The 25,921-nt window shown below is 41.0% G+C and overlaps 1 protein-coding gene across 1 annotated transcript in view; it reads right to left on the bottom strand.

Moving 5' to 3' along the window:
* The window catches only part of SYTL5 (synaptotagmin like 5), a 99,093-nt gene that overhangs the window by 31,926 nt on the left and 41,246 nt on the right, over positions 1 to 25,921 (bottom strand). The window contains 6 exon segments of the mRNA XM_048494773.1: positions 298 to 427; positions 3,294 to 3,441; positions 14,926 to 15,036; positions 17,947 to 18,085; positions 19,748 to 19,863; positions 23,882 to 24,094. Coding sequence (XP_048350730.1) covers positions 298 to 427; positions 3,294 to 3,441; positions 14,926 to 15,036; positions 17,947 to 18,085; positions 19,748 to 19,863; positions 23,882 to 24,094 — 857 coding nt within the window.

A 25,921-nucleotide genomic window follows, 5' to 3' on the forward strand; every position in this document is an offset into this window, starting at 1 on the left:
AAACAACAACAGGTAACCATGTAATTGGATGTTAAACAAATTCACTTTACACTGAAGCAACGGCGCTTGCTGAAAACAGGCACGGCTCATAGACACTGATGAGTAGTATGTAAATTCACCTTTTTGAAAAATATTGGCAATGACAAGTGTTTTAATCTTTGTTATGCCCTACTATCTAACGAAGCAAGACAAACATAATTCCCCAAAATTGACACGGGGCAGGGGGAAGTAAAAATCTGGCTGGAGAAAGTGGTCAGTAGGATGAATGTTCATTCTTCCATTTAAAAAAGAGTTTACCAGATGATAGGGAAGTCCTGGATGCTGCTATCGAGTGTGTTCCAGAAGATCCTCTACGATGTCTTTTGGCTAAGTCTACAGGGATACTTTCACTTGCAGGCATCGACATACCATTCTCGAATCTAGGATCCTGCCCAAGGAGAACAGAGACATGTATTTCATGGATCACATTATTAAAGCATTAACATGGAAAAGTTTCATTCTTTAGCTTATTAAAATTCTGCTACAATAGCTCTTTTTGTTGGCAATGACATGTTCAACTTTATGCTAATAATGCAAACTTCTCCCACTTTCCATCTGCTTGTTTTCTCTCTATATATAAAGAACCTTAGCATATCACTCCATAATTCTGGCTAAAAAAACCCTGCTTGGTCTGAGTAAGCCAATATTACCCAATATACAAATAACTGCTGTACCCTGGAAACAGAAATGCAGCCTGCAATGAAATGGCAGAATAGAAACTTAAGAATTAACATTTTGAAATAAACATCCTATCAGTAATTGCTATATGAAGTCTAAGCAGAGTTAAATCTAAGCATCTGTGAGAAGTCTGCAGGGTTTGTGTACGGGGAAAAAATGCCACCTGCACATTTTTTTTCAACTTGTCTGATTTTTCCTATCCTTCATTATCTCAGCTAACAAGTACATACATCAATTCACAATAATATTCCCTTCATGAAAACAAGAATCGAAATTGGGTTTGATGATTGACAAGTTGGGTATCAGAAACGTTCTAAGAGATGCACCTGCACATTTAGATGCTCTTTAGTGAACTTCTCCTTCCTGCATGAATGTAAGCACACTTACTTTCCAGCAGGCAAAAGTGGAGCATGGCCCTTGCTCATGCTGGAAGCAACACAGAGCTTAGAGGACAATATGTGAATTACACTCTTTCACTTTTATCTTTAACATTCCTCTTAGCTCTATCAGTGCTAGCTTGACTGCAAGGAACGCAAAAGACCCACACTCTGCTGCATTTCCAGGAGATGCTCGCAAAGGAAATGGCCTCAAAGGTTCCATTATTTTTCCCCATTTCCTGCTGGGAGCAGGAATCCAATTCAGAGTTAGCAATGGTTCTTCTGTTGGGCTATAGGCTTAGGTAACTGCTTCACTGGGCTGATCTTTGGCCCATTCCGCACATGCAGAATAGTTAACATTCAATCCACTTTCCCTATTGTTTGAAAGTGGATTTTGCAATTCTGCACAGTAAAATCCAGCTTCCAAGTGCATTGAAAGTGGATTGAAAGTGCATTATTCTGCATGTGCGGAAGCGGCTTTTGATGCAAAAAGATTATATATCTAATGTCCATGTCTGCCCCCACCTGCAGATACTTAAATTTGCCGATAATGGGTACACTTCCCCCCAACAGTTTTTTTCTGCAGATTAAGGGGATCTTCTACATCTGTAGAAATATCCAAACCATTTTTTTAAAATGGGGGGCTGGGCACCAAAGGGATCCACAGAGAAGCCTGGGAGCTAGTGGTCGAGCCCATCTGCAGCAGAGTCTGAGAGCTGGGAGTCCAGTGGTGCAGACCCTGTCTGCAATCACTGGGGCCGAGCAGCCCATATGTGGTGACAGAGGCCAGGAACTGGAAACAGGCCTACTCCTTAGGTAAGCAATGGGAGGGGGAGATGGGATTTCTGACTCTCCTGTGAGTTTCCAGGGCCCCATTTATGCTTCCTAATCCTCAGGTATGGGTTAGGGAACCAACAAAGCCTCCCAGAAAATGCATATTGCACTCAGAGAACTGAAGAGATCTCCCAGAAAATTCATAATACAATGAGTCACAGAATGATCGCAGAAGGGAATCTGATTTTACAAGCAGAAAGAGCATGCAAGCGAGTTTTCAGTTCTCCTCACCCACATGCTCTCTCTGCTTGCCAAACCAGACTCCTGGTGTGACTGAAAAAGCCAGTCCTATGTTTAAACATACAAAGCTACTATCATTGTGTTTAGTCTGGCTCTGAGAGACAACTCAAAAGAAGAATCAGCTAAGTGACGTTCAACAAAATTCACAGAAAGATATTTCAAGATCTCAGGATAAAGCTAGTCAGCCTCTCATTCACAGCAATTCCCAAAACTATAAACCCAATTCATAATAAATACTTAAACCTACATCAGAATGTATTTTGATGGGCAAATCTTATTTTCCTTATGATAGAAGTACTGCACTGTTCTTAAAATGCATGAGAAAAGAATGGTTTCCAATATTACTGAACAGTAGTGTGCTAGAAAGTACAAGTAACTAGTATTCTGTCTTTGTGGGTTTTTGTACTCTCAGGTAGAACTGGCATATCTCACCTCACAGGAAGCTGACAAAACACCTAAAAATCAGCATGGGCTAATTAAAACCACAACTATGATTGCATAAAAAAATTTCAGTCAAACCCCCGCTCCCCCGCAGTGTAAATATTTAAAAGAGTCTGGTTCCAAAGTTACACGATAAAAATTTATGTAAAAGTTTTGACACCAATTTAAACAAAGCAAGATTGCAGTCTTCCGTAACCAGAACAAATTAGATTGGTACAGAACCCTGCTCATCTATAAAGCTCTTTGGTAGCTTCTCAATTTTCTGGATCTGGTGGGGATTCCCTGCCCCAGATCCTATCCACTACCACCACCCATCCCGGGAGAAATTGAGGTGCAGAAGAAAAAGTGACCTCCAAAGTAAAACTCTAGGTCTTTACCATAGAGATCTGTGGAAATTCCTAGCATGTTACCCAGAAGCGACATCACATATACCCCCAAATCCCCAGGCATCCTTCCTCAAATTCCTACCATTTGCGTAGACAGTATTGGGAATTCTTTGCCTTGGGCAAATCACATTCTTAGGTGGGAATGTTCAATCATGAGAGCCCCATTCTCCTCAACAGAGTCTGAAGTGCTAAAATTCACCAGATTTACTTAGAGAGAACTGAGAGCATTTCAATTGTTTTAACCTCCTTGAACCCAATGAATTCTAAAGAGAACCCTTTTACCAACAGTAGGACTTACCCTGCTGTAATCTGCAGTCAGGCTGCGTGTGCTCAGAGCTGGTGACCTGGAGCGGACTGGAGTAGAGGCATTGCTTTGGTTTAGTGTATCCACTGCCCCTTTCAGGGTACTAGGTATGTCCTCCATATTCAGTGAATAGACACTCTCCCTAGGAAAACACACCAAAAATACATTCTCTTAGTTCAGCTATTCCAGCATGAACAAATTAAAAAGTATACCATTTAGGGTCTAATTAAGTGAGACATTGAAAGATACATGAATGAATGGAGCTCTGAAGTGTTTTTGCTGGTATAGAATGGTGATGGAGAGCCCAGTTCAGGTGGATGCTATAGCATAGAGGACCTCTGGAACTGTTTTTCCCCAATTTAACATCAGCTTCTAGATCTGCTGTTTTCCCCAGCAAGATAAACAGCAGGTGCAGAATTAGGTGCCTGAGGATGCAGAAAAGATGCATGGGGAAAAAATTAACCTCTCCTCCTGCTGTGGATGCCAGCTGAGCACTGATAACCAGGAGAAGACCGTGGGTGGCAGTATTCAAATTGCCATTGCTCTGGCAACACACCACTTCTGGTGTTATTCCAGAAGTGATATCATCATATCAAGCAACACCCTAGGATTCCGCTGAAACGTCTTGATTTTGCCACATAATTTCTGTAGAATCCTAGAGAGTCTCCTGATACAGGCACAACTGGAAGTGACACTGTGCCATTGGAGAAATTCTTCCTCCCACCTCCATACTGAACTGTGTGTGTGTGCGAGAGAGAGAGAGAGGGGGGGTGGGGGGATGGCTGCCAGCAGGAGGTTTCCCACTTTAGCAGGAAACCTAACAGCCTTATCTCCCCTGCATGGTTGCCTCAATCCGAATCAGTTGTCTTGTGCCAGTTGTTTATCAATTTTAAATACTAAGAAGAGCCCAGTGACTTTTCTGTTTCACACCCTTGCTAAAACAACAAAGATAATCCATCACTACCTTCAAATTTCACTTGACATTTTTGATAGATCATATATCATATCATTTTGATAGATCATATATCATATAACTGTGGTTAATCGTTGCTGCTTTTAATGTTTTATTTACCTGTATTATTGTTTTTACCTGTTGTACACCGCCCAGAGCCCTTCGGGGATGGGGCGGTATAAAAGTTCCAAAAATAAATAAATAAATAAATAAATAAATATTTATACTAGCAGGGCCCGGCCACACGTTGCTGTGGCAATTGTCCTTCTCATCACAGTCCGCAACCCACACAGATGTCCATGCAGATCCAATGATCCCCAGCATAGCCTTTTGGAGTGGTCAAATGGAATCCCTCTTTCCCTTTTCAATGCACATCGTTATATGGTGCTGTCTTTTTTTTTTTAGTATAAGGTAACCCTTCCCATTCCACACAATGAATCCGTCTCATAAGCGAATCCCACTGTCCATGACTTTGGTTTGACAATGCACAGTCCTGGCTTTGGTAAGGCAGAACTGGGGCAAGTAGGGCTATCCCCAGTCAGGGCAGCAGAGGTAGGGTGGTGAGGCTCTCAGATCAAGGCCAGCTCCCTGGGTTCTTAAAGGGCCACGTGCAAAAGAAGCAGAGCTAGTAGTGTTGATTCGCCCCCACCCCACGGATTTTCTTAGAAGAAAAAGGCAAACTCCAGCTTGCTTTTAGTAAAAGAGAGCTGTGGCAAATATGGGTGAGGAAGTGGGTAAGTGGTGGTTGGATGTGAGGGAGGGCAGAGTGAGGTTGAACTGGATGTGTATGAGAGTATGTGTGTTGTGTGGTAGCAGTGGGTCAGGAACAGAGAGTGAAAGTTACCTGCGTGTGAGGGGGGGGGGAACCCCACCTGACGTCTCACACGGTAAAGTGAGTATGTGTTTCACTTCCACTCGTTTTACCTAACAGTATTACCTATTTACTGTTTTCAATGCTCATCTCTGGCCATCTGTGCAAACATTGTAAGGGCATACCAACCCCTCAGGCCACAGAGACATGCTGCACGAACATTCTAAGGGTGACAGTTAAACACAGCCAGCTTCATGGCCTGGTGCGCCAGGAAAAAGACATTTAACCTGGCTCAGGTATGGACTTTCGGCGATTTGAAGGTCCGACACCTGCCCTAAACAGGGAGGCACGCCATGTGAAAATTCAAAGTATCCGTCCAGCCATTTCAGCGTTAGGGCATGGCTAACAAAGTGACTGTTAGCTTTTTATATATATAAATTAAGTACCAAGTTCACATAATAAATTTTTGGTTCCCATCACCTGGAGTTCAACCAAAATAATAGCTCACAACATAACACTTCACAAAGTTTAATGCACACAGTCAGTTCTACTGAAAATAATTCATTCACCAAAAATGTAGCCAAGACATCTAAGATATACTCTCCACTTTACTGACACAGTTCTCCATTTGGTACTCAAAAACCAAACAGAAATATCCTCTGCAGTTTATCACAGATTTCAGACATCACAAAATTGGCTTAGAGCCTCACACACAGTTTCAACTTTTGAAAGGCCTTCAGGAGGAAAAGTTTCTTGCTCTGTGCTTCCTCCTACATGAGCCATTTTCACAGCAGTATATGAAGAGCAATAGTTGGTTTAGTCTATGGAGAAATCTTGAAGTCTTGGAAGACAATGATAGAAAGGCAGGAGGAGTGCCTTCCCACACCTTCCAACAAATGGACCTCCCTGAAAGCAGTTTGGCCAGCTAGCTTCTGGAAGATTTAATGGACATGTATTAGACCCTACTCAATCCACAATGCCTCTTCAGAGCACCATGTAGAGAACAGTAGCAATGAATAACATCAGGCATTCTATACATATCTTGATGATTTTTTAAAAAAAAACTGGATATGTTCCATAGTGCAAACATGTCCAGTTTATCACAATATCTGAAACAGAACTCTGACGCTGGCATGCACTGGTCAGCTTAACCATCCAGAAAAATCTTCAGTAGCAGAACATGCTCTAAACCAGGGGTAGGGAACCTTTAACACTCAAAGAGCCATTTGGACCCGTTTTCCACGGGAAAAGAAAACACTTGGAGCCGCAAATAATTTTTGAAATTTAAAATAAAGATAACACTATATATATAGGGTTTTTTTTACCTTTTACTCCGCTCATTCTGAGAAGCGCATGGATGCGCCCGCCCTGCTGCCTGCACGGTGGGCAAGGATGGGGCCAGTGGCTCGGCTCATGGAGCCACAGTGCAAGGGCAGAAGAGCCACATGCGTCTAAACAAAACTGGACATAACATTTTACTTGAAAACACTGAAATTCTGGACAACTCAGACGGTTACTATGTCAAACTACACAGAGAGGCTATTGAAATCCACAAACACCAAGACAACTTCAACAAGAAGGAAGAGACTCTGAGAATTAACAAAACTTGGCTACCAGTACTTAAAAACACCAGAATCAAAGGCCAAGGGCATGCTAGGTCCATGGACAATGAACTCCACCCAGACACAAGATTCTTAAAGAGCTCAAGCATGAAATTGCTGATCTTCTCACTTTAATATGCAACTTATCCCTAAAATCAGGCTCCATCCCTGAGGACTGGAAGATGGCCAATGTCACACCAATCTTTAAGAAAGGATCTAGGGGGGACCCGGGAAATTACAGGCCAGTCAGTTTGACATCTGTTCCTGGTAAATTAGTAGAATCTATCATTAAAGATAAAATTATTAAACATGTAGAAAAGCAAGACCTGCTGAGAAAGAGTCAGCATGGCTTTTGCAGAGGCAAATCCTGTCTTACAAACTTACTAGAGTTCTTTGAGGGTGTAAACAGGCATGTGGACAGGGGTGAACCGGTGGACATTGTCTACTTGGATTTCCAAAAGGCTTTTGACAAAGTTCCTCACCAGAGACTGTTGAGAAAACTCAGCAATGAAGGAATAAGAGGGGAAGTCCTCCTATGGATTAAAAACTGGTTGAGAAACAGGAAACAAAGAGTGGGTGTAAATGGGAAGTTCTCACAATGGAGAGATGTCGGGAGTGGTGTCCCCCAAGGATCCGTTTTAGGACCAGTGCTCTTTAACTTATTCATGAATGACCTGGAAGTAGGGGTGGGTAGCGTGGTGGCCAAGTTTGCAGATGATACCAAATTATGTAGGGGTGGTGGAGAACCACAAAGTGATTGCGAAGAGCTCCTAAGCTGACTCTTGATAAATTAGGTGAGTGGGCTCAGAAAATGAGCAAAATGCAGTTCAATAAAGTGGCCAAAATGTAAAGTGATGCAATAACAGGGCAAAAATCCAAAACTTCACATTACACGCGCTACAGGGGTCAGTGCTAATCAGTCACAGACCAGTGAAAGGGATTTAGGCGTCTTTAGTTGATAGTTCCAATGGGAATGTCAACTCAATGCATGGCAGCTGAGAAAAAAAGGCAAACTCTATGCTGGGGATAATTAGGAAAGGAATTGAGAATAAAACTGCAAAGATTGTCATGCCCTTATATAAAGCAGTGGTGCGACCGCGACTTGGAGTACTGTAAGTCCAGTTCACCAGTGGTCGCCGCGATCTCAAAAAAGGATATTGGAGGGAGATAGAAAAAGTGCAGAGAAGGGCAACAAGGATGATTGAGGGGACGTTAGGGAAACTTGCCTTCCCTAATGAGGAGAGGGGGTCTGCAGCGCTTTGGGACTCTTTAGTTTGGAGAGGAGGCTGGCTAAGGGGATAATGATTGGAAGTCTATAAAATTATGCATGGGGTAGAAAATGTTGACAGAGAGAAATGTTTCTCTCTTTCTCACAATACTAGAACCAGGCCCCCCTTGAAAATGCTGGGGGGAAGAATTAGGACTAATAAAAGGAAACACTTCTTCAACGCTAACGCGGCAAGTGATTTGGTGTTTGGGAATATGCTGCCACATGGAGGTGGTGATGGCCACTAACCTGGATACTTTAAAAGGGGCTTGGACAGATTTATGGAGGAGAAGTCGATTTATGGCTACCAATCTTGATCCTCTTTGATCTGAGATTGCAAATGCCTAAACAGACCAGGTGATCGGGAGCAACAGCCGCAGAAGGCCATTGCGTTCACATCCTACATGTGAGCTCCCAAAGGCACCTGGTGGGCCACTGCGAGTAGCAGAGAGCTGGACTAGATGGACTTTGGTCTGATCCAGCTGGCTTGTTCTTATGTTCTTATGTTTGAATTCACTAATACTGTTGCTGCTGCAGGGAATGCAAATGTGAATATGAATGTATATGGACTGAAAACCCCATGCTCAATACAATGCAGTCAACCCCACCTTTGCATAGCAAGTTCCACCCAAACACTTACTGATTGGTTCCCCACCCTGGGACATGGAGAATATATACACCACTAAACTTTCCCTTCTCACTGGACACAGTGTGTAACAGACTTCCCTCTGTAATACACCTCTGAAGATGCCAGCCACAGATGCAGGTTAGAAACAAGATCTACCAGACCACGGCCACACAGCCCGGAAAGCCCACAACAACCAGTTGAGTCAGGCCATGAAAGCCTTTGACAATACACTGAAAGGTATTTGTTTGTCATGTATGCTTCCCTGCAGAAAGCTGACTCGGCCACCCTCACACATGTTTAGCAGTCTTCCTGGACTGCTGGCAATCCCATTATACTAAAAATGATATTTGAATTACATTATTGCTTGCTTGATCCTATGATACCACAATCTGATTCACTGCCAGTGAAAAACCTTTCTTTATGGAAATGAAGGAACCTTTGTTAAAGGTTGGAAGCTCTGATTAAAATTTAGTTGAAATATTCTCATTCCTACTCAAGAACACACAAATCCAATCCAATCTGATGTTTCAAAAGATATAACATCTGACAAATACAATGATAGAAACCCTGTTTTATTTGTCCTTGATATACTCACTAATTGAAATTGAATTCTTCTTGCCCCTCAGCACTGGGCAGAATGTATTTTTTATGAAAATCCTTGTACTGCCATCAATGGAATCTTTACAATAGCAAGACTCCATTTTCTCAAGGAGATGGAAGAAAAAGGAGGAGGGAGAGAAGGAAGGAGGTGCTGTGGGGGAAGAACAGTCAAAGGAAGAACAGAGCTATGCTCATGAAAGCTCTCAACCTACTAAAATATGTATTTCGAATGCATAATAGGTGATGCAAACTAAAACACTTCAACTGAAGTCAATAGACAGCCCCAAAAAACTGCCCTTTCTTCTTCTCCATGTTGATAATTATATTGGAAGAAGGCATTTAATCTAACACTGCAGCCAATCATGGAACATCAGCCAGGATACGTCAGGAAAACTGTGTGTAAATGCATGTGTGTGGGTGAGAAGGTTCTGCACATTCACCCCCCCCCCACATGTGTTTCCAGTCTGACTTGGCCCCCTGTATACACACACACACACACACACACACACAAACACACACATACACGTCAAATCTAGCAAACCTCATTAATATAAAGAGATATCTACATAGTGTATTACCATATAAAACTGATAAAGAGATTTACAAATCCTAAAGAAAACAGCCCTCTTCTAAGTCCATTGATGCCAATTCACTTAGAGAAGAGGTTCAGCAAAATATAACCTCTGCACTATAGATTAGAATTTGGCTATCTTCACTAATTGTATTTATTCTCAGACCTAATACAACAGTAATTTTTTTTGCCATCAAGTCACAGCTTTTTGTCCCCTCTCATAATAGTAGGATATAAGGTCATTTGCTGAAGCCGAAAGGTGAGAGATACAAAACAGACAAAAGGAAGCTTTTCTTCATGCTACACATAAACTATAGAACTCCTTGCCTCAGAATGTGGTGATGGCTGCCAACTTGGAAGGCTTCAAGAGGGGAGTGGACATGTTCACGGAGGACAGGTCTACCCATGGATACCAGTCATAATGCATACCTATTCTCTCCAGCAGCAGAGGAACATATCTATTATATTAAGTGGAACACAGGCAGAATACTCAAGAATACGAATGTGCATCCAGACAGAAGAAATCTAAGCACTGACAGAGCAACAGTGTGAATACAGCAAAGGGAACACAAATAAACAGTTTCAAAGAAAAAAACTTCCTGAAACTGGATATGATTTTAATATTTGATATTCTGGTGTTTTGTCATCCTTGAATTTTATGTTGTATCATTTATATTTTAACCATATGTGTAAGCTGCTCTTTGCCTGCCTGTCTGGCTGGGAACCAGAAAGTAACGAATTTAATAAATAAAAAATTGCATTTGCCAAAACATCTAGGCAGGATTCATACCTCACTAGTTATTCCCAAATGATATCTGTTTTTTTAAGATCAACTCTCAGCACCAATTAATACTACTGATATCTCACAGAAATTACTTTGTGACAAATCTATAAAAGCTTCATATTTTTCCTTCTCATTGTGAATTCCTGTTTATAAGTTTCTATACTACGCTCAAAACTATTCAAAATCAGATCTCAGTTCTAAAAGCCTTTTATGCGTTTTAGAAAATATGCATTACAAGAGGAAACATGAATGATGATTATTAAATCTGTTTGCCAATGCATGGAAGATTATTGCTAGGCAACAAAATTGCCCAATTCCAAACACTATTGTCTGACTTTTGAGGCCTCCTAGCAGAAAAAAATGAAGATTGAAAAGGAAAAAGCTAAAATATATTGTGTCTGTGCCTGCAGCCACACTGCTTCCACGCCAACCATTTATGGCTACAATTCATTCACTCTGTGTCATGGTGTAAGTAGTGCTGTCAGTCTGCTGCATTCCGGAATTTTCCCCCTATTTTTTAAAGATGATTTTGTGGTGTGAGTGAGAAAGCCACTTACAATACAACTGCAGTACTAGCCTGCCCAGTGTAGATTCACAAAAACTACCATTCAGGCTTTGCCATTTCTTTATATTTTTTCTTCCCTTTGTGGTTGCTGTTAATCAACTTCTGCTTTTCTGCTTAGTTATCTCATGTCTGCTGAACAGCAAGAGCATTCCTGAGTCATTTGGTGTTTTTCCTCAGAGGAAATAAGTATTACTTACTTTTCTTTTTGCAGACAAAATAAATGTTTATTAAAGTTTTTAATGCTGTAATTATGAAAATTACAGTCATGAAAACATAAAGGAAAAGATTAACAAACAATCCCTTTGGCTTCAAAGAAAAAAGTAGCAATTAATGAACTTTTATGGATCAATTCAGGAATGGCATGGCTATGTCAAGTGAAAAGGAAATAACTAAATTAACTGAGAAATTGAAGTTCCCTTATAAACAAGCCCAGAATAAAGTGTTGAGGGAAAGGACAATTAAACCCTTCACTGAGTATAATGGTAGTTCAAGGGGAAGGGTGGCATGGGAAATGGGGAGTGGGGAAGGATTTCTGCCACCTAGGAGGATGTAGAACAGAGCTAAAATAGCACTGTAAGCTAACACAACCTCACTAAACTGGGGTTCTATGTTAATACCTTATAGTTCTTCAGAAACCATGAGCCATGATCCCAAAGGAATAGTAATTTATTTATTGATTGATTGATTGATTGATTGATTGATTGATTGATTGATTGATTGATTGATTGATTGATTGATTGATTGATTGATTGTATTTGTGTACCGCCCTCCCCGAAGGCTCAGGGCGGTTTCCAACAAAATAAAAAGTTAAAACATCATATATATAAATTAATTAAAATACATAAAATATTAGACTAGAGATGGCTTCAGCTATTCTATTCCCCCTTTTATGAACCCACGGGAGGCCAGATGTTTGCTTTTTGTTGCAGTTGATATTATCCCAGCTGGCCAAACGCCTGGCGGAACAGGTCCGTTTTACAGGCCCTGCGGAAACTTTGTAAATCCTGCAGGGCCCTGATCTCACCTGGAAGCCTGTTCCACCAGGTAGGGGCCAGAGCCGTAAAAGCCCTGGACCTTGTAGAGGCCAGCCGGATCGCCTTGGGGACAGGGATCACCAGTAGGTCCGCCTCCGATGAACGGAGGGGCCTAGAAGGGCGATATAGGGAGAGACGGTCTCTTAGATATGCAGGGCCAAGGCCGCGAATGGCTTTAAAGGTCAAAACCAAAACTTTAAACATGACCCGGTACTTGATCGGCAGCCAGTGCAGTTGGTATAGGACCGGAGCACACATCCCTTGCTGTTGCTCCGGAAAGGAGTCTGGCTGCCGCATTCTGTACGAGTTTCAGTTTCCGGATCATGGCCAAAGGTAAGCCCGCGTAGAGCGAGTTACAGTAGTCTAATCTAGAGGTGACCGTGGCATGGATCACAGTGGCCAGATCAGAACGGGAGAGATACGGGGTCAGTTGCCGTGCCTGCCGCAGATGGTAAAAAGCTGCCTGGGCTGTCTGGGTGACCTGGACCACCAATGATAAAGATGGATCCAGAGTCACCCCCAGGCTCTTGGCGGACAAAGTTAATTTTAACGTCTCGCCAAGAAGGGTAGGCAGGCCAAAGGCCACCGGACACTCCCCCCGGCCCAGCCACAGGACCTCCGTCTTAGTGGGATTCAACTTCAGCCAACTAGCACTCAACCAACCAGCCACAGCATCAAGACAACGCTGGAGAGCATCAGGGGCCGAGGTCGGGCTGCCCTCCATTGTGAACAAGAGCTGGGTGTCATCAGCGTATTGATGACACCGCAGCCCAAAACTCCGAACTAGACTCACCAGGGGGTGCATGTAGATATTAAAAAGCATCGGGGAGAGTATCGCTCCTTGAGGCACCCCACACATAATGGGGCGACGCTTGGAGATCTCACCCCCCGATGCCACCTGCTGTCCCCGATCTCGGAGGAACGAGATCAGCCAATTTAAGGCTGAATCTCGAACCCCGATACCAGCGAGGCGGTGGACCAAAAGGTCGTGGTCTACCATATCGAACACTGCGGTGAGATCTAACAACACCAACAGCGCCGAACCGCTTTGGGTTTCACCTCCCAACATGAGCAGGTTAGCTCCTGATAGCTGGGTTGCCAAATTATCTACTGCAGTTTCTCAGTAGACTTCAGTGAAAGCTCTACATAGCAAATATCACAATAAATAAAATCCCTGGGTTTCTGCAGAGCAGATCAGCATGGTCTGGTGAGCAGTTTCAAACAGAGGAGGGTTTTGGACTATATGCAGTTGAAAAAAAAAACACTCTTAAGCACCACAATCACCTGTTTCTCTATCAAAGAAGCAGGGTCTAAATAGATTCCTAAGTGCTTAACTGTATCCTTCAAAGAGAGCTGAACTCCATCAAGAACTGATTTACTGACCAGCATTCTCTGTCTTCTGAAGATTTAGCTTGCCTGTTCTCAGCCACCTGACCACATGCTATATGAAAATAGTTTTACTTCAGTAATTCAGAAGGAAATTGGGAAGAGTACTGTCTTTTAATGGGCCGTCTTTGCTGTCATTTGTGTCTGGATAGAGGCACAACCTCTTGGGGTGTAAGCTGAAGGGCAAATCCAAAGAGTGTGAACCCATGGCATATGGCCCGGATCCTACAATCATTGAATTGGAACCCACCCATGAACTGGGGCTTCTTTGTGTACTTATTTGTTTACTTGGAACATTTTTAGACTGCCTGTCCACACAAATAGAGCTTCCTCCCTCCCCAGGCAGCAAACTTCCAAACATCAAAATATTTTAACATTAAAACAACGTTTAAAGTAACATATAAAATAAAGAATTCAGTAAAAACATATAAACACACAAACGCATGTGTAAATTGGACATTCTTGAATGCGGTATCCCTTTGGGGAGAAAGGTGACACAAAAATTCTACAAATAAGTATCTAAATAAATTCAATGTTGCTGTTTGCAAAAATGGAATGACTGATCATTAGCATGTTTTAGTGTGGAAGCCATTTCTACATCCTTTTAAAGTGTGACCCAAGTGAACTAAAGAAAACTGGTTTAGGAAATCTGGGCTAGCTATTCATAGAATATGCCTCCAATTCAGGCAGAAGGAAGGAAACAGTGAAAGCACACCACTATTTTTATATACTGCTCCTCCATTGAGTTTTTCCCTCAGCCACCAACAAAACAGAGGGAAACACTGTTTGTATAAATATGTCATGGAATTCTAAGCATTAAATATTATAAGTAAGATTTCATTTTTAACTGGAATGTAGTTTCCCTAAACAAGAATCCCAGACATGCTTATATGTTAGGACTGTCTATGGTACCATTTGGAGGCTGGCTAAAAAACACAAATTGTCACACCCTCCTTACTATGAACAGCACCACATTTTATGATTTCTACATGTAAACTGCTGTTACGTCAGGGCTTTCTGCAGCAACCCCCTCTCCCCAAATGTTGATGACATTAATATCTTGTACAAGAATCTGAGAACTTTCAGTCTGATCAAGGTTCCATGTTTAAAGACGTACGGAAGTCTGCCTGCAGACACACCCGCATCCAGGCCATGCTAACTGGGAAACCATCGTGAATTATTTAAAGCTAATCCCTGTTGCTTCAGGGACCAAGCAAGCCTGAGTCATAAAATTCCTTGCTTTACAAGACAAGACAATGTCAATAGGAAAGGAGCATCCAAGAACTTTAAACCAGAATAACTTCAGTACATGTTATGATCCAGGTGCCTCCCCTCCCTTGATGAAGAATGGCACTATTTGCTTTAGGTTCTGAGGACAACTGAGGACAGCAAAAACCATAATAAATGAGAGATACCTTTTCTCTTACCTGTCAGTGCTATGTATACTCTGGATATCTGTGTCTGACCGAATGCTTCTTCCATCTTCTGCCTTCAGATTTACAAGTTCCCCTTTGGTTACTGCCCTTAGGACCCTCGTACTGGACAGAAATTGAAAGAAGAAAAAGGAAGTAACAAAACATAATGCTAAACCAATAGCCACTTGCCTTACTATTCAACAGGTTCATGATACTGATGCACATGCAATGGAGTATTTTTCAAGGAACTTTGACTGTGAGCATTTTAATGGGTTTTAATCAAAATGCAAAAATGATGGCTTTAAATTTGTCACAAAAGTGTGTGTTAAAAAAGTATGTGGCAATTTCTCTAAAGATGGTACCTGGAGCGGACCTCTAGTTTGGAGCTCTGGCAGTTAGTTATATTTTTTAGGACCTAGGAGGGGTAGAAGTATGTTTTCTTTGCTACCTTTGAGAACTTCACTAGTATTTTGTTAGTTAGTTGGCTTGAATTGTAGAAGGAATGGAAGTGTGGAGAAATAGAGGACTGGAACAGCGTGCCTCTTCATTTACTCTTTGCCTGTGCCCGTCTGCTGGTGGCTTGCGTTTTTGATTCAATGAGCAGCAATTCAGTGAGCAGCAAGATTCCTCTGAACTGAGAGGTGCCCCTACAGTTCCTGGGTGGCCCTGGAGTAGGGGGTCAGTGAAAGCAGCCCTCAAATAACGATTGGCTGGAGCCCCCAGGAGATAACCAGCTAGGCGGCAGCACTTGAGTTCAGGGTGGCAGCAACGGCCTGCCAGCAGCAACAGTGATGGGACGAGGTGCATTCGTTCAAAACCAGAGGTTTCCACATGGCAGTGGGGGCCAATGGCAGGGGCCCCCACAGAGCACGCGACGGAATCACATTTGACAGTTGAGGTTGAGTGTGCCTCAGCAATAACATGGCAGCGAGGGCAGCAGCGACCCCCTCAGATGGAACTGAAGATATTGACTGTGGGGGTGGCGTCAGTGTTAACAGCTACTAGAGGCCCAACACTCCATTTTGGTGTCTCTTGAGGCTTGATTACCTACATTGATTATTTTAGTTAGTTCACGCATTGTATTTTAGATAGTGAGTTTGTTATATTGCTTGTAATTTATGGAGTTAGTGTTGGGGATTGTTGGTTTATGTATTAGGCTTAGTTCTGTGATTGATGTGACTTCTTAGGTTAGTTACTAGGCTTGGTTATTGTACTGACACTGCTATGAACTGTTTAGAAGGTTATTCTTAGGTCGTTATGTTCTTGTAGTCTTGGCTATAGAAGAGAAAGTCTCCATCTGTGTTTCCTTAGTTTGCTTATTATGTTATGATTATTGATGGTTTTTTGTTAATGATGTTTTTATTAAGTTGTCATGTTACGCTTATGGATGTTTTGCTATGTGTAACGTTATGATTATTGATGTTACTATTTATAATGTTATATTTTCATGCCGTTGCTTATTGATGTGCTATGATATTTCATGCTATGCTCATTGATGTTTTGCTATTTTCTTAATGTTATGTTTATTGATGCTTTTGCTGTTTTGATTATGATTATTTATACTTTGTTGTTTATATGGTTGTTGTTCGCCGCCCTGAACCCTATGGAAAGGGTGGGATATAAATCGAATAATAAAAATTTAAAAATAAAAATAAAAAATATGAGACAATAGCCAACTAACAGCACTGTTTATCTTCTGCACTACTACTGAGGAAATACAAAAGATGAACAAATTTCCCCAACAGGCTACAACTGGTTCCACATGGTGATGCTCTGCCATGCGGCTCTCATTGTGATAACAGAGGAGTCACATATCAGTTTTATCTCTGCCTCAGGCCCTCATGTCTATCATTATTCACTGGTGCTATTTTTGGACTTTAAGAAACTGATGGTGGCTGAATTGCTAGAGGGAGAGGAGGCAGCATGGTATATCTCGATCTTTTCAGATCCCAGAAGCTAAGCACAGTTGGTACTTGGAAGGGAGACCTCCAAGGAAGACTCTGGAGAGGAAGGCTAAGGCAAACTTAATTACATAATTAATTACTGCTTAATTACTTGCATTGAAAGCCCCTTGCTGGCTTTGCCATAAATCAGCTGTGACTTTACATCCACGCTCAGATTGTTATAGTGTTGACAGTAGATTGCTATAATCTACTACGTAGTTCTACAGAACATTGTGGCAATAAACTGCTATAATCTACAAATTCCTCTAAATTCTCAGCTTTCATTAAAAAAAATTTAGCTCCTTCATTCCAGAGATCTGTCTTTTCTCTTAGTATCTCAAAACAGGATTTTTGTGAGGATAAAACAGACATCAAACGGATTTAAACCACGTAGAATCCCCACTGGGAAGAGAAGCAGGGTATAGATGAAAGTGGGTGCTGGGAATTAGTGGATCCTGGAAATAAATTACTCTGTGGTGAGCCACCAATTGACAGTTGGGTTTTTAAAAGCCAATAGGCAGCACTGCGGTAGCGAGTAGGGAAGGAGCCAAAGTAAGGGTGTGACAAAAGGAAAATGGCACCAAAGTGGGCAGGACCTTCAATGATGTACACCTTTTGACAAAGACTGCCAGGTAATATGAACTTGGATCACACTCTTCCCAAACAGAAATAAAAAGCTGACTGGGGAAAAACATATTGTGGATGGGGAATGGGAACAAAATTAGACCATATTTGTTATGTGAGTACCCCAAAACAAGACACTACAGTTTGGTAGCCAAAGCAGAAAAAACCTACACGTGGAAGCACCCTACTTCAAAATGTAATGCACTGCTTAATATTTGCCATCCAGTTTTACTAGCTTACCTTGTGGTGAGAATCCACAACTTGAAGACAGAAGAAACATTTTACTTCTAAAAGCTGCAATTTATAGCTAAAAACCTTGAAGGTAAAAAAAAATTTGTTCCAGAGTCTGTTCTAAAGCAGAATCTGCTTTGTGAATTTTTCTTACCTTGGAAGTTTACTCCAAATAATGTTATACTGTGGAGTCAAGAAAAATACAACAGTGTTCAGTTTGTAAAGGTTTGCTTACCCAATTTTCTTGGGCCCACTGATGACTGATTTCATCCCACTTGAAAAGGAGGCTGCTGTGTCTTGCTTTGAAGTATCCTCAGTGCTTGCCTGTGACTGATCTTTGGGTTTTCCTCCAGGTGTCAGATCAGAGGAAGACTCTTAAAAGAAGAGAAGTGCTTTAAAAAAATAAGGCTAAAAACAGACTAAAGTAGTCCATAAAAGCAACTGTCCTGAGTCCAACAGTAACACACCATTCACTTGAACATTCCGGGACCATTATTTAGCGCATTCAGTATGGAAGTTGCTACAGCAGTGATTATTCACATATTCAGTGACATCTGCTTCACTTATGTCATGAATGAAATACAATCACAACTAAGAGCTACTTCCCAGTTAGAAGGTATATAAATAAACACATTCCCAAGATTTATCACATTCCACAGAAGCATTATTCTCATAAAATTGTACCAAAAAAACTTCTATGTTTCACATTTTAGCCGGACATTTAAATTAAAAAATTTATGTTAGTCACTCCAAAAAAATCTATAAATGTTCAAATATTTTAAAAATCCAGTCAGAAGAATTATATATATATATAAGAATTGCATATATATATGCAAACATATTCCCAAGATTGATCACATTCCACAGAAGCATTATTCTCATAAAAATGTACAAAAAACCTTCTAAACTACCAGTAATAAATGTTTTTGTTGTAGAAAAGATCTCTACACATAAAACTGAAGAGTTGTTTTAAAATATGTGCAAGGCTATCACCATCCACTACGACAACTCAACCTTGTATTATTTATTTATTTATTCATTCATTCATTCAACCGATTTATTAGTCGCCCTCCCCCGAAGTTATGTCAGCAAATTAGTTCCAATGAGAGAGACCAGTACATCATGAGGTCCTTACACATTTTAAATAGAAACCACTGAATCGTTGTTAACATTTACAAATTTGTACGGACTCAGTGCTCTGTGGAGTGGAAGGAATGCTGTCTTATAAAAGAAGAAGAAGATTTTCTTCTGTCTTATGAAAGAAGAAGAAGAGTTTGGATTTATACCCCACCTTTCTCTCTTGTAAGGAGACTCAAGGTGGCTTTCCCTTCCTTTCCCCACAACAGACACCTTGTGAGGTAGGTGGGGCTGAGAGAGTTCAGAAGAATTATGACTCGCCCAAGGTCACCCAGCAGGAATGCAGGAGTGCGGAAACACATCTGGTTCACCAGATAAGCCTCTGCCACTCAGGTGGAGGAGTAGGGAATCAAACCCAGTTCTCCAGATTAGAATCCACCTGCTCTTAACCACTACACAATGCTGGCTCTAAAAACAGAAATGCCTCATATTTATACAGGGATTTTGGTCAAAAAACAAACACATAAAATCTCCTGCTGGGGAGTAACTTCATGTGTACTAACACTACTAAACTGCAACCTATGCCTATTATCTGATACTCAGGTTCATGTGCTTCACTGAGTGAGACAGGATTTTATAGAGGTGGTCAGGAGAAAGAAGAGGTCAGAACAGAATAAACACAGAGGTACAGCTGCTGGAAATGTTTATAAGGTCTCAGCATATGAGTCCAGTGGGTAGTCTTGTAGAATTGCTGATGAGTTCATTGGATGGAACATCACTCAGAATGTCATATAAAAAATAAAGCATTTTTATTTTGAAGAACTTGGCCATGCTAGTTCAACCTGCAGTAGTAAAGCTAAAACCAACAATTAGGACAACAGTAAGGAGAACCTAAGGAGAACAAACCTAAGGAGAACAGACCTAAGGAGAACAAATTCTTTCCCTATTGTTATTTTTACCAGGGCTTCTGCGTATGAGGGACTTTCTAACAACATCAGCCCCAAGGAGGTTGGACTGTTTGAAGCGCTTTGCTCTCTCTTCAAAAAACCATTCACCAGTTACTATCCGAAGCTGTCTGTATAAAAACAGAAAAGAGAAAAGAAAGAAAAATGTTCTGTTCTATGCAATATGAACTCAGTCAGATCACCATCTATTCAAATATATACATACACATTTAAAATCTTAGCACAAAGAGATAAATAAATGGAACCTGTTGAATTGTCAAAATCAGTCCTTTGATTTGAAAAGAAGCACAATGTTATAAAGTATTTATTTAATAAACTACATTGTGTGTGTGCATGTGTGTGATACTGCCATCACTTCACAGCTTACTTATATAGGGTTTTCAAGGCAAGAGATGTTCAGGTGTGGTTTGCCATTGCCTGTGTTTGTGTGGACTGAAAGAGTTCTAGGACAACCTGGTTCTCCAAATTAGAGTCCTCCACTCTTAACCACTACACCACACTGGATCTAATAAAGCACATAAGAGGATGGCTAACTACAGATTATGTACTGATCCTTGTGGCTAGAGATTATGTACTGCTCCTTGTGGCTAGGCTTCATGGGATTTGCAAGAGGCAAAAACCAGCTTTTTTGTCTAATGCGTCCTTTATGAAACCCATACCATTATAAAAAGGGGGCCTGCAATGGTGACATCCACTAGCATTACCTGTAATAATGGCCTTAGACTGATAATGTTCCCCATTAAATAATCTAGTACTGCTCTTCTGTAGCTGGTTTATCATCTCAGGAGAATTCACCTTCTTCTCTTTCATTATCTGATAGGCAGGAGAGAATAACATTTCCTGGAAAATGGCCAGACAAATATGCCAGACAAAATATACTCCTTTTTCATAACATAGACTTTCAAAGTTCATCACCTACTGGAACCTATTGTTCTTCTCTGGGTTTTGAGCCCACAGTCCTGCAGCAGAGATCCTTAACTTATTTAGAACCAATTTTTCCCTTCAGTTACTTGATTATACAAAGCAATAGGCAGACTCATATTTATCCCTAGCAGCAAATTACCATGTATTTCTGTTGCATAACCAATGAATGATGTGCAATGGTTCAGCACTGTGGATCAACTAGGAACCCTGCAGTGACATTAATTTGAAACTGTTACTTCCACGATCACTAGGACTGCCCTATTTTATAGACAGTGGATTTGATAACTGGACACCTTCAGTCTAAGACAGGGGTCTTCAAACTATGGTCCTCCAGATGTTCAGGAACTACAATTCCCATCAGCCCTGCTACTTGGCCATGCTGGCAGAGGTTGATGGGAATTGTAGTTCCTGAACATCTGGAGGGCCATAGTTTGAAGACCTCTGGTCTAAGACATGTTCTGTGGGTGATGGGAAAGTGGGGAAAGTGGTGTCTGAAGAGAATGGTAGCATATTCCTGTTGGCTTTGTTTCTGCACATGCTGAGGCTGTAGCTCAAATCTATTCTGCAGACACTGAAACAAAAGCATTTAAAAAAAACTCTAGGTGGCCTCAATTCACACTGATTTCTTGGGTGCACAGGATTTTGTACTTTAAGATAATGATGATTAACAGTTCTTGGTCTTGTGAACCATTTGGATCACAAAACTAATCCCACCAGAGTTTTAAAATATTTTGTAAATAATATCTAGATTCAACAGATACGCATTCAACAAAAATCTACAGAGTATAAATAACAGATTTTTAGCCCCATGATCCATTTTCTCTCTCCTTTCCTTACTGTAATCTATGACCAGAGTGTGAGGGTATATGCTTATTGGCACTACAGAAAGCCACAAAGAAAAAATAGCCTTCCTGCTCACCTCCTTCACCAATATGGGATTCACTTTCAAAAATACCAGGTAGCCAAGAAGGTATATAATAAAGATAGACATTAATGATGTACTTTATCACCAGAGAAAGAAAATCAGCATGTTTGGTGGCTTCTTTAGAAGAGAACCTCACTTAAAAGTTCAGGGGGACAACCTCTCACCTATACTGGGTACCTGGTATCTGAAAAGACAGTTAGTTGTCTTTTTAGCTGCAACAACTGAGTTTACTGAAATTAGATAGATGATTATTGCTCTCGGAATCCCTTCCAAATGTACAGCATGCATTCTTGTTGGATAAGGCAACTGTCTGGTATAATTAGCACTGTCTATAGAAACAGATGCTTGACAAAATTAGAAAATTTGACAAAATTTTCATTTGTCTAGGAGCAAAGCATGACCTTAGATTCCTTCTTAATGATGACTATGCAAAATTCAACAAACAGCATTTCCTGTTTCTAACAAACCCCACATATGTTCAATTTGTATAAGGAAAGTAAATAGAACAGGAAATATGTGGTAGCCTATCTATTATCTGTGTTATCCACATACTGCTCCTTAGAACTGAACTAGCCCCAATCCCACAGTAAACAGGGGGCGGAATATGATCTCAAGAGCAAAGAGTTCATAGGTGATATAGCAAAAATGATATTTTCCCCTCTGCTTGGCAGGCTATGGGGAAGATAGGTCACAGCGGAAAGGGGTCTTCACTCTTGATTGGTTACCACACACACACCACTTCTCACATGACTGGAGGCAGTACCAATCAAGTCTGCTGCAACTATGTTTAACTTGACCATCAGAATGCTACAGAACAGAGTTCATCAAAACTGAGAAGTCTTGTGACTCCTCTATGATAAGATTAATGATGCTGGGCAATTACCCTGAAAGATTATGTTTGTCCACTGCAAAATTCTAATGTACTGGTCCACTTCAGAGGAGCATTGGGTGTGTTCTAGAATCTAGATCGCAAACTCAAGTCATGTGGGGAAGCAGTGAACCTGGAAAGATCCAACCTGGACACTGGACAAAATGATAGTGCCTCAAGAATGTTCCACACAAAGTTCTGCAGTGCACTAGAATTTTGTAGCAAATGTTTACAGGTTGGCCCAGCAACATAGGAAGAGCTTCTTGACGAGAGAAATGAATTTGAAAACAGCTATCACATAATTTGCAAATAAAATAGACATAATAATACCACCAGCTGTATAATTCTGGTATAAGCTATTTTATTTTAATTATTGTGATATATTCTGAATTCATAATGAAGATGCCTTACAAACTTCAGCAGTGGCGTAGGAGGTTAAGAACTCGTGTATCTAATCTGGAGGAACCGGGTTTGATTCCCAGCTCTGCCGCCTGAGCTGTGGAGGCTTATCTGGGGAATTCAGATTAGCCTGTACACTCCCACACACACCAGCTGGCGACCTTGGGCTAGTCACAGCTTCTCAGAGCTCTCTCAGCCCCACCTACCTCACAGTGTGTTTGTTGTGAGGGGAGAAGGGCATGGAGATTGTAAGCCCCTTTGAGTCTCCTACAGGAGAGAAAGGGGGGATATAAATCCAAATTCTTCTTCATAGTAAACTAGTTTGTAATTTCCCTGCTAATAAAAAATTCTGGGCTGAAAGAAAGAAAGCTTTATATGAAGATAAGCACATATCATCCTTGTTTTTAATTAAGAGCACTAATTTTAAATTTCTTTCTCATGCAAAGTGAAATTGAGACCAATTGCTTGATCAGGTACTTGGTGTTTTCCTTTTCCTCTTTAGGTTTTACAAAAAGATCCATAAAGATTGTTCTCCTTTCCTCAATTTCATTCTCACAACAAATCTATGAGGCTAGTTAGGGTAAGAGTTTGTGACTGGTCCAAGATTACCCAGCAAGCTTCTATGAGGACTCAAACATGGGTCTCCCAGTTCCCAGTCTGACATCTTAACTTCTACACAATTCTGGCTGTCTCCAGTTTCTTCAGTTTCTTTAGGTCACTTCCTTTAGTAAGAAGAAACCAGGAATGATTGGGAAAGGGAAGAGCTACTAGGTGTCAAGAAACTGTCATCTTTCAGCAAGAGCTATTAGTGCAAATGATTTATTATCTTATTTCATCTGCTTCAAGATTCAGTTTTAGCTCAAATGAAGTCCGCATGCTTCTTTATTCACCCACACATTTAAAAAAAGTCTTCCCCTTTTAAATATATCTAATATCACCTAATAACTACATTATAACAAATAGATCCAGAAATTGAAGCTGCTATTATAATATGTCTAAGAATAAAACTTACGCAATCTTAGCACATACAGTGCATTTCCAGTTGCCATCAATTGCTACAACACGACATTTGTTGCAAACTCTGAGTCCGCATGTTTGACACTGGTCCCCTCTATCAAAGATTAAGCCCAGATTTTTTTGACAGCGAACGCAAATCCTACTGTTGTCCTGTTGGCGATGCCGTCCACCTTTCCGTTTTACTTCCAATAACTCATTCTTTAATTTCCTAAGAAAGCAAACAAACAGATTTTTCATAGATATTGTTTATGGAAGATATTTTGCCACTCCAATGACTGGTTCAAGTGCACTAATATCACAAATGGAATATAAATTTTTGATTTATGTGTATAAATAAGCCACAGTAGCTCAAAATGTCACACATACAACTTCCATTTCTTCACAATACCACAAGCAATTCATACAATTAGCTGCAGGGTGTCAAGTGTTGAGTCACACATTCAATAAAAATATTGGTACAATATGCATCCTACACATTAAATTAAATACAAGCAACATGCCCAGCAAAAGGACCTACTCTGGATTTACAGGCACAATCCTTCTTGGCTGAAGAAGCCACACACAGCTGGTAGCAACTTCAGCCTGGCCAGAACATCCCTGGCCAGAAACAGGCAGGATGGGCTACAGACTGTCAGTGGTGCCCATTATATCATCAAATCCCACCTGGGTGAGGGAACAACTCATGAGGTGGCTCCATCTGAGACTGGGCTTCAAATCACTTCCTGTTCGGGTGAAAAGGTGAAGACCAACCTTGGTCACTTTCCCACGACAGCCCCAGCATGGGACCATTAGCCCCCGCCAATTTCCCCTCCCACAGCCAGCCCCCGCAGAGAACCGGCACCCCAAACTCACCTTGCCACGGCAATGGGTGTCAACAGGAGGAGCCAGGCTGAGAAGCGGAGGCCTTGGGTGAGAGCAGCAGGCCAACAGCAAGCAGGAAGAATGATGGCGTGGAAGCAGCTCACACCAAGCCTGCCTCGCCAACACAGGAAGCAAGGTCCTTTGAGGTCACCAGCCCACTGTCTGTCACTGTGGCAAGTTGAGTTTCGGGTGCCTGTTTTCCTAGCAGGTTGGCTGTGGGTTGACAGGGGTTAACTGTCTTGTGTAGGGGCTGTCAATGGACAATAACCAATCACCACACAGGACTCACTTCCAGCTAAGCGTCACACACAGTTTGGCTGGAAGTGAGTCCTACACAGTGACTGGATAGGAGTACGTAGGAGCCTGAGAGAGTAGGAGCCCTGGGGAAGGTTGCAGCTGGCATTGGGGGACCAGGGGCAAAGAAAGGCAGGAGGGGTTGCCCCCCTTAGTGGGTTCATTTAACCCATCAAGTTCTCTAACACCCATTGTATTTCTCATTCAATGGGCTTTACTGCTAACCTTCTTACAAAGTACAACTCCACACTTTCCCCTGAAAAGTTTTATGAATTTTTTTTTATTTTCATTTTTCATTTCACATTTAATTTATATCCCACCTTCCCCCGAAGGGTTCAGGGTGGCAAACAACAGCAATGAACAAGAACAATATAAAATAGAATAACAGCAACAATCATAAGACATAGTATAACAATATCAACAGCATTATAATACATCACATAATACATCACAGTAATATACAATATATACAGTGATATATAATACATCACAGTGATATACAATAAACAAATAAACAATAAACAGATTAGATATCAATAAAGTAGATATAATAGTAAAATACAAATCAAATTTAAATTTAAGATGGTGATTTAACATATCAGACCTAGCAGTATCAATAGCAATAACAGCAGCAACCAATAACAATAGCAGCAGCAATAAAACCAATAAACCCATAGCAATAATCACAGTACTAAATCAGTTCATTAACAATAAAGCTAAATTTCTCTACACTAAGACTATAACTACTGTAGAAATACTATAACTGCTACAAAATAAACAACAGTACTACCTAATTTACTTCAAGATACAACTAACCACACTTATCTAGCATACAATTCCCTAATAATATACTAAGGAAACTAACTACATTATGCTCCTA

Source organism: Sphaerodactylus townsendi, linkage group LG04 (assembly GCF_021028975.2).
Source record: "Sphaerodactylus townsendi isolate TG3544 linkage group LG04, MPM_Stown_v2.3, whole genome shotgun sequence".
Classification (NCBI taxonomy): Eukaryota; Metazoa; Chordata; class Lepidosauria; order Squamata; family Sphaerodactylidae; genus Sphaerodactylus; species Sphaerodactylus townsendi.